The sequence below is a fragment of the Pongo pygmaeus genome, chromosome 6 (genome assembly GCF_028885625.2).
Source record: "Pongo pygmaeus isolate AG05252 chromosome 6, NHGRI_mPonPyg2-v2.0_pri, whole genome shotgun sequence".
Classification (NCBI taxonomy): Eukaryota; Metazoa; Chordata; class Mammalia; order Primates; family Hominidae; genus Pongo; species Pongo pygmaeus.
This window is the reverse complement of record NC_072379.2, coordinates 82,382,027-82,399,931: the sequence shown is the minus strand read 5'-3', so window position 1 is coordinate 82,399,931 and position 17,905 is coordinate 82,382,027. Positions and strand designations below refer to the sequence as shown.

At 38.3% G+C, this 17,905-nt stretch overlaps 1 protein-coding gene across 1 annotated transcript in view; it reads left to right on the top strand.

Annotated features, from left to right (window-relative positions):
* ASB4 (ankyrin repeat and SOCS box containing 4) overlaps positions 1-17,905 on the top strand; it is a 54,406-nt gene that overhangs the window by 25,134 nt on the left and 11,367 nt on the right. Inside the window, exon 3 of the mRNA XM_054495453.1 lies at positions 16,842-17,332. Within this exon, the coding sequence (XP_054351428.1) occupies positions 16,842-17,332 (491 nt within the window). The remainder of the gene's footprint in view (positions 1-16,841; positions 17,333-17,905) is intronic.

The following is a 17,905-nucleotide window of genomic DNA, read 5'->3' as shown; positions in this document are numbered from 1 at the left end:
TCATTTCTGTAAGTAATAACTTATGGAAGATACTATAAACAATTTTAGAAGGTTTTTCCATTAAGCTAACCAAGAAAACATACAAATAGGGGAAATGATGAAAGCTCAGAATTGGACGCTAAGAATCAAGCACATGCCAGCTTCTTGAAGTTTTTACTAATTAGAAAGCTAATGGGGACAGAATAACGGTGGACCCCTCTCTTTTCCAAGACAAAACATTTTGTTGGCAGCCAGCCTCTACCAAGCGAGAGCCACCAAGAAGTGAACGCTGCAGGGAAGGCCCAGTTAGGGAGTCCGCTGAAAGCAAATCACTCCAGCCCCCTTTGCTTTGTTTTCTTGCGGCCTCAGAATTCTGGCAGCCCTCAGCAACACTCTTGAATTAAGAGGGCCACACCAACCAAAGACCTGGGTGGTAAGAGTAGGAAGTACGTGCACTTCTTGCAAGCATAGTTGAATTAACCTGGGTGGGGGCAGGAGGAAGAGCTGTGAAGAAAGATTGGCTTGGACTTAATAATTAATAATAACCCTGTAATCACAGCTGCTTGGGAGGCTGAGGCAGGAGAATCGCTTGAACCTGGGAGGCCGAGGTTGTGGTGAGCTGAGATTGCGTCATTGCACTCCAGCCTGGGCAACAAGAGCGAAACTCCGTCTCAAAAAAAAAAAAATAATAATAATAATAACAACAGCTGGATATGGCATTTATTTTGCATGCCTGGCACTTTGTCTATGCTTTCACTAATCCTCACAACTATCCTATGAGGTTAAGACTGTTATCCTAATTTGCAGATTAAAACACTGAGCTTGAGACAAATTGCTTAATAGTGAAACCAGATTTTGACTGCAGTGACCTCAATACAGAGCTCTCTTTTTGTCCACTAGGTGGTGCTGCCTTCCCTTTGCTACTTAGAGTCCTGTAATGTAAATTAGTCTTGGGACTGCCTTGGGGGACTTTGCTGTTTTTGCCTTATTCTGTGAATCTCATCTCCACTGTAGACTGTATATGTTAGTTAGCAAACCTGCCACTCCCTCAGCTTCTTCTACAACTGCCTTGCTCCCAGCCCCTGATGAAAGGGAAGCACAGGTTGCTACCTTCTGTAACACTTGATCCTCCCATGCTGTAGCCTATTAGACCAGGGGTGGTGTTCAACCAAGGGCTGGCCAGGAGGCTGGAACATGGCTTGATGTGAAAAGAGGAACTCAAGTACAGTGCTTAAAAGTGAAGGTTCTGGAGTAAGACGGACTGGGTTCAGACCTTGACTATTCCATTCATGAGGGCAAAATTTAACTTCTTTGAATCTTAGCCCTCACCTACTAAATGGGGCTATGGATAATTCAAGTTGATTCTAGGGAACTCCAGCAAGGCTTTATGGATTATGTAAGGCTCTTTTCCCCCATCCCTGGACCTGTGAAAGTATCTTTGTGTTGTCTAGAAATGCATTTCCCAAAGTCCACTGTATTAAGCAATGATGCTGAAGCTGTTAATAGGTGTTTCAAAAAGAGAATTCCTTGGAAAAATAAGTCCTGGAAAACCCATGTTAAACTGGATAGACTTCCTCATCATAAACTTCTCAGAATCTTTCATATGCTAATGTGAATTGTAAAGATACAAAGGTACATAAAATCTACACATTTATTTAACCACAGAGCTTTTATTTTTAACCCATCTTGCAATACTAATTTGCCACAGAGCAGACTTTGGGTAATGCTGGCTTAGAAGAATGAAATTAAGGCCTATAGCTAGAAGGGGAAGTCACATTTGGTGCAGCAAGACCTCCATTTAGCCCTGTGTACATCAGTCTTCTTTCCAGCTTCTCTTCTGAAGGCAGATTCTATCACTGTGTTAGGCAGAAAAACGACCCTCCAAAGATGTCTAAGTCCTCATCCCTGGGGCCTGTGATTACATGTTACTTGATATGGCAAAAAAAAAAAAAAAAAAAAAAGCACTTTGCAGATGTGATTAAATTAAGAACTTTGAGATGAGGAGGTTATCTTGGATTATCCATGTTGGTCCTGTCTCTTTAAAATCAGAGGACCTTTTTTGGCTATATTTAGAGGAAATGTGGCTATAGAAGGAAGGTCAGAGAGATAGGATGTATAAGAGATTCTACCCACCATTGTTAGCTTTGAAGATGGAGGAAGGAGGCCATGGTCACGAAATGTGGGAAGCCTCTAGAAGCTGGAAAAGGTAAGGAAATGGACTCTTCTATATATTCTGGTTGACTTCGATCTTAGCCCACTGTAAGGGTTTTTTTTGTTTGTTTTGTTTTTGTTTTTTTTTAAGAAATCGAGCCAATAGAGTGTGTGTGTGTGTGTGTGTGTATGTTCGGAGAGAGGGAATGATTTATTTGAAGGAATTGGCCCATGCAATGTGGAGGTGCAAGTCTGAAATCTGGAGGGAAGGCCAGTAGGCTGGAGACCTAGGGAATAGATACAGTCTGTCGCCAGAGCCCATCCTTGCTTGTGGGAGGTCAGTCTTCGTTCTATTAAGACTTTCAACGGAGTGGATGAAGCCCACCCACATTAAGGAGAACAATCTGTTTTTAACTCAAAGTTTGCTGATTTACATGAGAATCTCATCCAGAAAAACAACATCACAGAAACATCCAGAATATTGTTTGACCAAATAGCTAAGCAGCATAGCCCAGCCAAGCTGATACATAAAATTAACCATTACATCCACTGAGACTTGTGTCAGACTTCTGACCTGCATAAATGTAAATAATCAATTTGTGTTGTTTTCAGCTGCCTAGTTTGTGGTAACTTGTGTCAGCAGCAATAAGAAACTAGGACTCTCACCTACCCATCCTAGGCATCCTAGGCATTACTATCTGCTATAATGTAAGTGATTTCCTTTTGAGGACTTGGTCATCTGTCTCTCAATTCTGGTCCATTTATCTAATTCTGCCGTCATCCACGAAGGATTTCGATGCTGGCATAAATTACCAGTCCAAAATCACCCTCACAACTCCTGGACCTCCACAATTCTAACAATCTTCATTTCACTCCAGGTCAGCTATGCACTCACATGATCTCATCCTTGGCCCTTTATGGCCCTCCAGTATTTTCTCTTCTTATCTTTCCATCATTCTCTCTCAGTACACTGCACCAATTCTTTAATGTCTTCAGAACTCCAGTTCCTTGCCCCTTTTTGTATACAGGTCTCTCACTCTCTCTTAACGTCATTTCTTTCTCTACTCAGTCTGGGCTTCCTTGTTGATTACTTGAATTTCTGTCTTACGACACTATAACTTTGCCACAGTACTATCCTTCTAGATTAGCACAGACCATATACACCTCTAATACACCATTCCCTGCCTACTATTAAATCATCTATAAAAATACAGAAAAACTTACCAAAGCCCTTTAGCAATAGCTATATGTAAACTAAATATATGAACAAACTATAAACCAAAGAATGGTGAAATTTCTATTAATTACATCATAAAAGGGAATGAATTTGGATGTCCCTCTTAAACAAAATGGACAGACAACCCCTCCAAGAGTTAGAGGAAGAGGTTGACTGACATGTTCAGTGTCTGGCTTCAGGGCACACAAATTCTCCCTCCCTTTAAATTCATCATTCTGACAGGCATGCAACTTGTCAGGTATTCAAAAAGATACTGTCAGGTGATTAGTCACTACCCGTCTTACCCATTTCTCAGTGATGAAGATGGTACAAAGAAGCGCAACCTGGAGTCCATGAAAATATTCTGGCCCAGCATAGAGGGAGCCTTACCCTGACTATGCAGGGGAAGATAATTCCGAAATGGCCTTTCTGCAAGAAACAGACAAAAATTGTGAAGGCTTTTGCTTAATTCCATCCAAAGTGTGAAGGGGACTTGGCCTCTATGAGACCTAAGGAGATGATGGACTGAGATAAGGGCAGAAATGCAAAGGGAGCTGGAGAAAAAAATTCTCTCTTCAATTCACCTAAGGGGCTGTTCTAAACCTTTATGTAGCCATAGCTCTAGTTTCACCAGCCGGTGACATAGACAATATCACACCTAGGTACTCCTGTGTTTAACAACTGTGGTCCTCCACATACTGTGTTAGCAGGGAATCTTGTTTCTTCAGGGTACTCCTTCCTTATATGAATTCCCAGCAGAGACAACCTCTGTCCAAGCATTTCTTTCTTTCTTTTCTTTCTTTCTTTCTTTCTTTCTTTCTTTCTTTCTTTCTTTCTTTCTTTCTTTCTTTCTCTCTCTCTCTTTCTTTCTTCCTTCCTTCCTTCCTTCCCTTCCTTCCTTCCTTTCTTTCTTTTTCTTCCTTTCTTTCTTTTCTTTCTTTCTCTCTCTTTCTTCCTTCCTTTCTTTCTCTTTCTTTCTTTCTTTCTTTCTTCTTTCTCTTTTCTTTTCTTTTCTCTCTTTTTTTTTTTTTAAGACAGAGTCTCATTCTGTCACCAGGTTGGAGTGCAGTGGTGTGATCTCTGTTCACTGCAACCTCTGCATCCTGTGTTCAAGTGATTCTCCTGCCTCCGCCTCCTGAGTAGCTGGGATTATAGGCATGTGCCACCAAGCCCAGCTAACTTTTGTGTTTTTCATAGAGATGGGGTTACCCCATGTTGGCCAGGATGGTCTCAATCTCTTGACCTTGTGATCCCCCCGACCTTGGCCTCCCAAAGTGCTGGGACTACAGGCGTGAGCCACTGCGCCCAGCTGCAGTTGCTCTTTCTGTAAGGCACTGGTTGTAGAATAAACCCTGGTATTCCCCCTGGACTAAAGGACTCCTTACTTACTATCAAAGATGCTGGCTGCTCCAGAGATGGGCATCATCACCCTTGCTTTTGCTGCTGTTTCTGCCACTCAAAAAAGTAGGCTCACTGTTTCTTGATGAATTCCTTCTCATACAATTAGCTTCTGATAACCCAATGCCCCATTGATACCACTCTCCTTCATGCCATGTCATCTCCCTGTTTCACTCCAGTCCTGCCTCCATGAGCCAGGGCCATTCACCTCTACCCCTAGGGCTGGTCCAGGCCTCCTCTTGCCTTTGAGTCCAGAAGAGACAGAATTTTGTCCCTGAGTGGAGGAAGAAGTCCTTATCACTTTATCCAAACTTGCAACCTCTAAAAATAATCAGTCTTCCTCAGGGTTAACCTCTTTTTCAGTTGAATGATAATAGCAGCATTAATTTCCTTCAATGAAAACACCTTTCTGACCATAATATATGGTCTGATTTCATGAGCCCAACAGATTAGTGCAAAATAATACAGTAATGGTACGTATTCCAAAGTCTGAGTTATTCAGTCTTATCTATGGTTACTTTGCAAAATTTTTATCAATTTTTTTTTGAATTAAAAAGATAAAAAATAAAATAAATACAGGGTGACTGAGCTCAGTGTCTGCATCTTGGTTATTCTCCAATAGCATGTCTAGAAAGATATCTTTTCTTTAAGGTTGAGTAAATTAAAAATAAACAAAATGATAAATAAACATGGGTTCAATGAAAAAAATGTGTCTCCCAAAGGATGAGAAGCAATATTCTGTGGAGTTGGCAGATAAACTTTGATATGAAAAAGATTTGCTTCAGGAGACAGGGGAAATAGTTTGTGATATTTGCTTCCTGTTTTCAATATGGCTTAAAAAATACAAGTAGCTGTTAAAGAAGAAGAAACTTGTTATGAGAGCAGACCAAGTGTCAAAAAGTTTGGTTTAATAAGCATTTATAAAGCCGAGCTGTTTTTCTATTCCTTCACTGGTCTTTGTTCAGTCTTATTTGCTGGATCTGTTATGCTTTTCTATGTTTAAATATTTGCATGTCCTAGGGCTCAGTCTAAGAGGCCCTTTTCTCTATCTGAACTCAAACCCGTGTGATCCCATCTGCTTCTGTGACTTCACATGTCGTCAAATGGTGTTCACTTTCAGCTTGGTATCTCTAGCTTGAGCCTCTGCTCTGAACTCCAGACTCATCTGTCCAACTATATATAATTTGTCTCCAATGGATGTTTAGTTATCCTCTCAAGCTTTTCATGTCCAGAATGAAAGTGTTTCCTATCCCTGTGTTAATGATCATTTGCGTGGTTTGTTCTTGTAGAAATGTCTGTTTATATACTTTATCCATTTTTAAATTGGGTTATTTGGCTTTTTCTATTGAGTTGTAATAGTTCTATTTTTGTTGTTGTTATTGTTGGAGACAGGTTCTCACTCTGTTGCCCAGGCTGAGGTGCAGTGGAGCCGTCATAACTCACTGTAACCTCAAATTCCTGGGCTCAGGCAATCCTCCTGCCTCAGACTCCCCAAATGCTGGGACTACAGACGTGAGCCACCATGCCAGGTCTAGCTTTAATAGTTCTTTGTGTATTCTAGATATGAGTCTTTTATCATATATATGATGATAGAATTTGGGGACCTGTCTGTTCACAGATAAAGAGAAAATAGTAGTTTTGATTGCTCAAGGAAGTTATGTATAATAGGAAGTGCAAGAAGCAAATGATGATGCCCAAAGTGAAGCAAAAATTTAGGGAGTGAGAAGAAAGGAAATCACAGAAAAATCATCACAGACTTTGCTTTCAGAGAGGGAGAAGAAAGCACACCCAAGGAAACTGAAAAAAAAAAAAAAAAGAATTTCAAGAAATGAGTCATCAATACCATTAGATGTAGTAGAGAAGTGTGGTAACTGGAAGGTTGAAAAATGTAGATAATCAATTACAGGCCACTAGTGATCTTCGTCTGAGCAGTTCCAGTGGAGTGTGGGGACAGAGGCAAGGTTTGATGGACTGAGGAGTGTACGGGTGGTGAGACAGTGGATGCAGAAAAGAGTCCACCCTTTCAAGGAGTTCAAACAAAAAGCAATAGAAACAAATTGGAGGTTAGCTAAAAGGGAGAAAAGAGTTGCAAAAGCTTAAGTATGTTTAGAAAATGAGGGCAAAGAGTCCATGGGAATGGAGATGTTGGGTAAATAATAGAGATAAATTACTTGTGGAGCAACGTTCTACTGCTGGGTGTATGATCAATTGCAAAGAGGAAGGTGTTGGTCTTAAATTGGAGGAGAGACCCTACTTCCCCTAAAAGGATAGACAGAAGGTAAAGATGCTGAATTAGTCAGCATTTTCTGTTTGTTTTACCAAAACCCACAGAAACTCAATTAAGCAATGGTAGAGATAACTAGTTTTCACCAATATCTAGTTCTCTTCCACTCCAGGCTCTTGGAAGACCACACTTTCTTCTACTCCCCTTGAAGTTCAGCAGGCATATGTCTCTTCTATCTAATGACATATGAACAAAAGAAATGAGAGTGGCTTCCAGGCTTAGACAATGAAAAGTCCATGAGGGATTTTTAAAGTCTTTTCTCCCCATTGTATTGTGATAGTGGGGTAAGGCTCAGGTAGAGGTGGCGAAGCCATAAGACCGAGGCACCTTGGGGCCCTGAGAAATGAAATGGAGGGCCTTGATTCTGAATTGCCCCTTGGAACTGCAGTGCACTATGTGACAGTGAGAAATAACCTTCTGTTGCTCTAAGCCACTGAAATATGAGTGTCTTTACAACAGCATAATTAAGTTTATTCTGATTAAATCCTAACCTAAGGAAAAAATTAGACTATATTGGCACTGAAGAAAGAGTTGAATGACCTAGATACCTAGATAAGGGTAAGATAGAGATGAAACTGGGCAACTGGAACCACGAACTCAAACTGAGTCCAACAAGATGATGTACAAATCTTTAACAGGGATTCCACTGCAGGAACGACCAATGAGATTTTTTATCATTGCCATACAATTTGCCCCAGAAGGTTTAGAATTGTGAGTGCAAGTGTGTTGGATGGGCCATCCACAAAGATTTCGCAGGGTGACATCAGGACAGAGATAAAAGAAAGACTTGAGCCAGACACCTGTGCCTTCAGGGAAAATGAGAGAGTCACTGGGAGTTAGTAAGATTATAGATAAGAAGAAATAAAGAGTAATTTCACTGGACAACATAAATCTTAAAGAATGAGGTGCACAGGTGAGGAATTAATGGTTCTTGTTGCTCTAGAAGAAGGTAGTTCTCAACCCCAGACTCTAGAGAATGTGAGTATTAGATAAATGAGAACTTAAAGGAAATGGTATTTTATTTAAGATTTCATTTGAGACAAGACTATGGAAGACACAAGAGAATATATTTGCCATAGAATGTAGACTGAAAGGGCAAAATTGAAACTAGAAAAAAGCAGCCAACTGAAAATATGCTTTGGTGACAGTTCATAACATACTCGACACTACAAAATTGCATCCTTGACAAAGAAGCAGACTTAAGAAATAATTCCAGAACATGCAGAAAATGAAAAGCCCTGAATAGAATAAAAGGGATCTAACCTTTGAATAATAGATATTTCTAAATAATTTGTGCTGTGAAAAGTAAGTGAGACAATATATGTAAAACTCTTGGTGAGTGCTCAAAAAATAGCAGACACAATTAATATTTTCATAAAAGAACGCATGACAAATGTGCTGTTCTTTATCTGCACAGAAGCCTATACCAGCCCAGCAGGGTTTTGTACTGAGGCAGGTTCAGGTCAAGGTGATGAGAGCAAGTGTAAACCAATAAGGATCAAACATCTCAGATAAAATAAACAACTAATGAGGATTCTGAACTTCTACCTGAAGTTATAGTAAATAGAACCAAATTCCTTCTCAAATCCTTACTAATAAACCATGATAATATTTTCTCCACGGTCTTTCTGACCTGTCTTAATACCTTTTCTAAGAAAAGTGTAATTTTTTAAGGTGATGTTAAAAAGGCAGCCATTAGTGATTTATTATGTTTTAAGTCATGCATTTGAGGACTGGAGTTAAAAACTGTGAGAGGGGATTTTTTTTTTCATTGACTTTAACTTACTTGATAATTGGTGGGTGGTGAATATTTTAAGCAAAAATGGTTTTATAGTTTTCAATACATAAAGAGATGTTTTCTTTTTGAATAGCAATGTTTCAAAACAGAGTAGAAGAAAAAAATCTTCATCTAAAAAACATGCCTTTGTTTGGGGATGAAATGGGTAGGTTCAGTTTGGTAAAATTAATGAAAACATCTAAGCCCAGAAAAACCTTTAATAAAATATTAAATTTCAGTGCTGGAGAATTATATTCAATGAAATGCTATATCCCTGAGTCAAGGAATAATTTGAATTCTGAATTTTGAAAGTGTCCCCCCAACAGGGGCACATGTGCCTCTGACACGGTGGTGGGTACTGCACTGCAGAATCTTTAAGGAAGTTACGGACAAAGGGAGCAGAAACAAAGTATACCATTAACAGCTGTTCACCTGAACAATTGTTCAGGTGAACAGCTGTTCACCTCTCCAACTCTTCCAGCCAACTAAGAGACTGAACAAAGTGAAAACAATTAACACTCTGTCTACAAACTCAGGTTTATTGGAAAGTATACAAACAAGCTCAACTGGTGGAAGAATAAAAAAATAATGCTCTGTTGTTTCAGATCTAATAGAAGCCTTGGCTAAAAATGTGCCCATCAAAAGTAAATAAGTTGAGAGGGTATTCTGGAACCATAGTGACTGAATACAGAGTATTGCCCATTCTTTTCCAATCCTTACTTCTACACCTTTATCTTAGAAGCTTATTATTTAGCTTTTCATTTGCTTTTAATTTATCTGAAATTAAACACGCACTCCCACTCCCCACCCCCCATTCCCATCCACACACACTAGAGATGAAATCTGTGCTTTTACAACATTGTTAGTCTTTGGTTCCAATACCTTTATTAATAGTCCATTATTTATCCACTGCCACACCTATCATTACAAATGCTTTCTGTAGGTAGGTCTGTTTCTAGGCTTTACATTCTATTTCATTGATCCAGTTTTCTCTTTATGCATCAACACCACATTATTTTAATTAGTTTGCTTTGATATTTGGTGGGGTAAGTACCCCTTATTCACTGTCTTTTCTTTCCATCTTATTCTTTTTTAATTTAAAAAAAATTTTCTTTCTGATTCTTTTTACTTCACTTTTCCACAATTGATTTGTTATTTTTGCTCTTTATTCTGCAAATTTTGTGGGGAAAAATGTTTGAATTGCATTGAATTTATAGATTAATTCTGAAAGAATTGCCATCTTTACAATAATGAGTCTTTCTATTTATGAACATAGTAAAACTTTCCATTTATTGAGTCTTTTGCCTTCAATAAAAATTTTATCATTTCCTTCATAGTAGATCTTTATATATTCTGATTATGTTTTCAATACATAAAGAAATGTTTCCTTTTTGAATATGACCTTTATTATGAAAAATAAATAAGAAAAGCACAACCCAATGAAAAATGGGCAGAAGCTATGAAGAAACAATTCTTACATGTGAGATTCTGTGGCCTGTAAACATATAAGAATACACTTTACTGGTAATCAGGAGAATGCAAATTAAATCAAAATACCATTTAATTGGCAAACACTAAGAAGTTTGAGAGTATCAAATGTTGGAAATGATTTTGAACCTTTAAACTCTACTGATGGACATATACATTGATATATACAGTGATGAATATAATTTAATATGGTTGAAAATGTTCATACATCACTTCCCAGTAATTCTATTTCTTCCTCTCAAGTAACTACTGCACAATTTGAAAGATATTTACTATTGGGAAAAAGCTAAAACAACTTTACCATCCTTCGTAAAGGAATAGCTAAACTGTGGTTTATACAAGGTAATTCTGTTCAGCAGTTGAAATTAAAAAAAAAAAAAAACAGTCCTCTATTCAAAGACATGTTGTGATGGATAAAAACAGGTTGCAAAAGTGAGATACAACGTATATAGTTTTTTAAAACACAAAATAATAGTTTTTTTAACACAAAATAATAGTTTATTTTTAAATGGATACACATATAAATAGTAAAAAGAACAAAAATTTACCAAGCAATGACAAGCATCAATTTTAGAGTAGTAGTTATCTCTGTGGAGGAAAAAATCATGGGAGGAAGAAGAAAGAAAAGGGCTAGGGTTTTCTGTAAACTCGTAGGACAGAAGAAAACTAAAGCAAATATGGCAATAATTAAATTCAGTCAAATATGAGTATGGTATACAGGTGTCAATATTTTCTGGAATTTTCGCTATGTTTCACTATTTCATAATTCATTAAAGTCTTAGATTTGGTGCTGGTGTAATAATAGATATTTAGATGCAGTAACACAACGGAGTTCTCTCTTTTATATATAAACACAAAATAATTTTTGAGTTTTTAAATAACTATAGCATTTTAAATAACTACAGCTGCATTTCTAGAAATGCAGCTATGGTATAAATCAAGGTGAGGCTGAAATTTGATTTATTAGAACTTTACCAATAATTTTTTTTTATTTTGGAATACCATTCATGATGGCAATGATGCTCGTGGTATTTGAATTACAATATAAAACACCTCTATCAGTTCGAATATGTAGCTGTTCAGATTCTACACATGGGTTCAAGCAAATAATATTTCATTATATCATTTAGGATAATCTTTCCTAAATATTAACATATTGAATTTCACACTACATCACTGTAGTTTATTTATATTATTTGTAACAATCATAAATTTGCCTCTACATGTTAGCCAGGGCATTATATTTATTTTTAAAAGATTATGTGTAGATGATACTGTATATGGCTTACACTGCAGCATAGGAAGCGTCTGGAAGGGTTGGGAAGCACTTAGCTGAGTTGGTCCTCCCATTTCGTACAGTTTCTTTCCACACAAAGGCTCTTCAAGAAATCAAGACCATCAGGACAGGAAGGGGTCTCCATCTTCTCTGCTGAAATTCTTATCCTATCTGTCCTGTTCATCCCATTCTCAGTGCACACAAACCAGTGTTTCTTTTGCCCACAGATGAAATCTGAAAATTCCTTCTTCTTTATCATGCAGAGAAAATTTAATTTTTTATTTGTCTCATTTACTATAATTCTAGACTAGTTCTGGAGACCCTCTTGCATAAATTAAAAGGTTCATGAAGGAACTTCTCCCATTAAAAGTCACTTTACCCCAGAAACAATGTACTCTGCCCGCTTAGAATGAAAACTGCTGCAAATTTTATAGGGTATAGTTTATAGAAATGTAAAGAAAACTTTTTAGAGAAACAGACTGTATGTCTGCATGGAAGGACTCCATAGTGTAAGAATGTCAATTCTTCCTAAATTGATGTGTACACCAAAATAAAATCCAGACGAATCAAATTTTAAACATTTTTTTAACATTTATAAAAACTAGATTATAATTAATCGAGATTGTTATGCAGCTTCTGAAAGGAGTAGGACATTCTGGTACAAAGGAAAAGGCAAGGGAAAACTTGACAATCAAAAGTTAACATCACTGTGTTTAGGAAAAATCAAACTGGTTACAATGTTTATAGCAATTATGATAGCATAAGCTTATATCTTGATGAAGAGCTCATAAAAGTGCAAACAAAGCAGAATGATTTCACCTAATAAAGAGACAATGAACTAAATTTGGACAATTAACTAAAAAAGAAATACCATTAGTTAATAATCACAGAGAAAGTGTCTAAACTCTAATAATCAAATGAATTCGGATTTTAAAAAATAAGACTTTTTTCCGCAAGAATTTCTCTTTAAATGTGAAATATACTGGTTAGTGAAGTAAGTAGTCTTATGCATCACAGAGATAAAAATATAACTTTTGGTACTTATTAATAAAGACTCTTAACATAGTTCAAATGTTTCAGCTTAATAATTCTATTTTGGGGGAATTTATTCCAAGGAAATAATCCTAAAATTTACATACAAAATTATTAATTGTAGTATTAATTTTAAGATGAAAATTTTGGAAAAAATCATCACAGTAGGGTAAACTTACTCTAAGGAGTATGTAGTTATTTTAAATTATGTTTAAAATGACTGTATAATAACATGGAAATGCTTATAAGAGTAATATAAAAGCACTGTTGGTCAGTAAAAATATTAACGTGTCTAACTTCATTGGTAATTAGGGAAACCATTCAAATGCAATGAGATATCACTCTGCAACCAACAAATTGGCTAAAATTAAATAGACGGAAAATACCAATGTTGATAAGGATGTAATACAATGAGAAACCTTCACCCATGGCTTATCGGAGTATAAGCTGGTACAACTGCTTATTTGACAGTACTTAATGAAGTTGAAGATATGCATACCCAGTGACCCAGCAATTCCACTCATAGATGTAGAGCCCAGAGAAACCCCTGCAGGTGAGCACCAGAGTACAAGAATGTGCAAGAATGCCCATGACATCAGTGCTTGGGATAGCCTGACACGGGCTATGCCCATCTCCAGTTGAATGGATAAATTGTGGATTACTCATGCTAAAAGACAGACATAATAAAATGAACAAATGAGAACTAAACAGCACAAGACAGATTATTTTCACCAATACAATGTTGAGTGAAAGAAGCAAGTCAAAAGAATTTGTGTTTATGATTCCATTTATTCAAAGTTCAAAAATTGGAAAATGGAAGGATTTTCTGGGGCTAAGAGTATCTAATTTCTTGACCAAGGGTGTGATTAGATGGTGATGGCTTTACAACAATTAAAAAAAATGTACATATATAGTTTATATACTGTGTAATGTATGTTATGTGTTATGGGTCAAATTGTGCACCACCCCCCAAAACACACACACACAAAGATATGTTCAAGTTCCAATCTCCAGTACCTCAGCACGTGAATTTATTTGGAAATAAGGTTGCTGCAGATGTAATTACTTAAGTTATGTTAAAATCATACTAGAGTAAGGTTGTTCCCTATTGCAGTATGACTGGTTCTTATAAGAAGATGACCATGTGGAGACACAAATGAGACAGCCAAGTGTAATGGGGTCCCCAGAGACCCTCTAACCAGCCTGTGCACTGGAAGAATGGGATGGAGCTATGGAAGTTCCTGCTGTTTGCAGTGGGGAGCAGCCTGGCCTCTCCTTTTCCTGGGTGGTAACCTGGGATTCAGTCTGTGAGATGGGGACCTGTTAACAGGAACCCCTCTCACTTTGCTGAGAGTCTTTTTCCTTTATGCCAAATAAATTCTATAACCCCTCACCCTTCAAAGTGTCTGCGTGCCTAAATCAACCTGGTCATGTGACAAGAACCCAGATTTTCCTACAACACAGAGACACAGAGAAAATGCCATGTGAAGGTGAAGGCAGAGACTGGAGTGATAGGTCTACAAGCCAAGGACTGCCAGCCATCACCAGAAGGTAGGAGAGAGATCTGAGGCAGATTCTACTCCAAAGTCTCTGGAAGAAACCAACCCTAGACTCTTTAATTTTGGACTTCCAGTCTCCAGAGTTGTGGCAGAATAAATTTCGGTTGTTTTAAGCTACCCCGTGTGTGGTATTTTGTTAGGGAAGCTCTTGGACACTAACACATTGTATTTTCACATTAAAAATATATTTCAAAGTTCCCAGGGGTTGATGTTTCTGGTCTCTAATTTATTGAATAAATCACGAAATCTAAAATAAAAAAGTAGCCAAATAATTGTACTTTATATATTTCCTGGAAAAGTTACTGGCGACACAATTCAAGTATAAAAATAAGGAACTCCTATTCAGAAAAGGAAACCATGTAGCATATCTAGTTGCACCAACAGGTCAAAGATCAATTGTAAATGCCCAACTACATTAAAAAATAAAGGATGTGGCTTGTTCCAAGTTGGCCTGTAAGAATTTCATCCTGATCCTTTGATTCTCTTCCTTACTGGAAATTCTCCAGCATCTGAAGTGACCCTGCACATGGCTTCTGGGAAGACATTCTCATTCATTCCATTTCACTCCAGAGCAAAGACGAGCTGACCTGAAATAAGATCTGACCCAGAACTTCTCTAGGGCAGAATACTGATGAACACAGATGGCTTCGTGAAAGACCATCTTTGGTTACAATTCTGCCTTCTACAAGTTAGGAATACAGTCTCAGAGTTTACAGAGCAATGTACTCTTGGGTACCTTCCTTGGGGACTGAGTTTGTATAGGATATTGAGCATGCTTGTAGGAGTTTTGGCTTCCTCAAATATGTTCCATATGATCAGGAGATGCCATAAATAAGGGCATAAAGGAACAATACATGGTGAACGGATTTTTTTTAAAGCTAACAAAATGCAATGTTATCTTTCTACTACTTTCTGGTTTTCATATAGTAAAAGAGAGTAAACTACAGAAAAATTTTCCTTCAGAAAAGTAATATGAGGTGGAATAGAACAGTGATAAGGAATTTTCGAATCCAGGCTGTCTGTTTTCAAACCTTGGTTCAACAATGAGGAAGGGGTCCCCAGTGGGAGAGAGCCCCAGGTGGGGAAGAACAATGAACAATTGTTCTGAGAAATGGGAAATCACAAGCAATGACTTCTTCCTGGCACGATGACCTTGTTCTGTGGGCACAATGACCTCCTTCAGCACAGCAGCTCCCTCCAGCACAACCCTATAAAACTTCGCTCCAGTTGCACCCTGCCTCTACACAGCCCCTTCTCTGCTGTGCTGCCGGTTGCAACCTTGCAACACATTTTCATACTTTCTCTAATAAATCTGCCTTTCTTTACCTACAACTGTCTTGGTAAATTACTTTACCACCTGTAACACCGGCCCCAGCTAGTTGCACCTGTGACACCTAGCTGGTTGTACTTTTGGCCAATTATTAACCTCTCTGAGTACAATTTTCTTCATCCGTAAAATTAGGATTAAAAACTGCACCTACTGCAAAGGATTACTTGGAAGATTCAATGAGGAAGTATATGAAAAGCATTTAGCCCAGAATGTTGCACGTGGTTAAGTGGTTAATAAATGCTAGTTACTAGCATAATAATAACAACAATAATAATAAGTCTGTACAGACTAATACTTGAAGTAGCTATAAAAAATTCCAGTAGCGTTGATATTAGAGTTGGCCCCCTAAGGGTCATTTGGCAGAGAAGGAAATTTATTAGGCAGAGAAGGAAATTAGGCATTAAATTAAATTAGGCAGAGAAGGAAAATTTCAGCTTCTTGAGTTGACCACTGTCACACTTAACATTTCGAATTAGAAAAACAAAATTCACTTAAGTTTTCCAGTCTGCTAAATAAGTGGGTTGGATTAAGTAATTCTAAGGAGCTTTCCAAGTACAAAAAATTCCTATTTCTAACATCCTTTGTCAACCATAAATCAAACATTTTGCAGTCTCTGAATCATTTTCTGTCTTTCAATGAATATTTCTACTATACCAGCTTCTGCCCCTTTTGATGAAAAATATAACCTTTAGGCTAGTTTGGTGACTAAAGTCGTGTGTGTGTGTATGTGTATGTGTGTGTGTGCATGCACAAGCATATGTGGTGGCGGTGGTGCTGTGTTCCAAGAAAGCCTCACAGACTTGGACAGCCCTAATACCGCAATTTCAGTCAAAGGGATGGGAAATTTCCATACCACTAAAGTTTACTTGCATCAAACTTTTAGGTTCATCTGCTATGAAAGAGAAGAAAAGTATTCTTTTGTGGAATATTCAAAACAGTTGATTTTTAAAGAGTCAAATGTTGTGACATAACATTTGCTTTTAATGGTATTAGCAAATATCATTGTTATATTGATTAAAAAGATTTAGTTATAGAAATCTCTTGGTATTTCCAAATCCACCTGGGAGTAAGAAGTGAAATTCAGCAAGGCTCCAGCATTCCGGCACAAATCCTTCCTTCTCCTCCCCTGGGTACCTTTGCGGGTTGTCCAGGAGATGGCACTGTTGCTTCAAGGGAATGGCTTCCACGAGTCCCAGGAAAGGAGCCTGGGGGCAAAGGGGTTGAGGGTTGGGGATAATATATGGCAGTCAGAAGTTAAAAGAGACGCAGTGAGAAAAGTCTTGTTTAATGAACCTTAGGAATAATGACAAAACATGTTTAAATAATTGTCTTCCTCAATTTCCCTTTATAGGGGCGAATGTGAACATGAAGACCAACAACCAAGATGAGGAGACGCCCTTGCACACGGCTGCCCACTTCGGCCTTTCGGAGCTGGTGGCCTTCTACGTGGAACACGGGGCCATAGTGGACAGCGTGAATGCCCACATGGAGACCCCCCTGGCCATCGCCGCCTACTGGGCCCTCCGCTTTAAGGAGCAGGAGTACAGCACGGAGCACCACCTGGTCTGCCGCATGCTACTTGACTACAAAGCCGAAGTCAATGCCCGGGATGACGACTTTAAATCTCCACTCCACAAGGCAGCCTGGAACTGTGACCACGTTCTCATGCACATGATGCTGGAAGCTGGCGCCGAAGCCAATCTCATGGATATCAACGGCTGTGCTGCCATCCAGTATGTGCTGAAGGTCACCTCCGTGCGCCCTGCTGCCCAGCCTGAGATCTGCTACCAGCTCCTGTTGAACCATGGGGCGGCCCGAATATACCCTCCACAGTTCCACAAGGTGAGGCTCTGCCCAGTGGTCAGCAGGTTGAGGAAGATTCAAATGGCAGCCCTGTCTGAAATCTCCAAGTAACTCAAGCTTGCTTGAGGCTTGAGTCCTGGGCTAACTACCTCTGATCCTCTTTGACCTTCCATTACATACCTAATCCTAGCTGTCTCCTCATCTCATCCTAGTCTAGGTTTGCTTGAAATTGGGTGTGAGAGCTAGAATGAGAACAAGAGTAGCAAATAATTTGTTATGCCTTGTGTGAACACCAGTGCACTGGTGGCTTCTTGAGGGACTGAGGTAGGTCTGCCAGAAAGGTGAATAGTGTTAGACAGGCATACATTTGCTATTTTTTAAACAGAATGACTGATCTAAAGATGACTTAGCCTGCTTTCAAATTAGCTTGTAGCCATGAAAGGGCCAACCGATTTTCCAGTTTAATGAAAGCTAACGTTTATTAAGTACTAAAAATTATATTTATTATATATAATAAATAAGCACACTGTTATAAGCATTTTGTATGTCTTCATTTAATTCTTACAACAATCATACAAGGTATATATTATTATTGTCCCTATTCGACAGAGG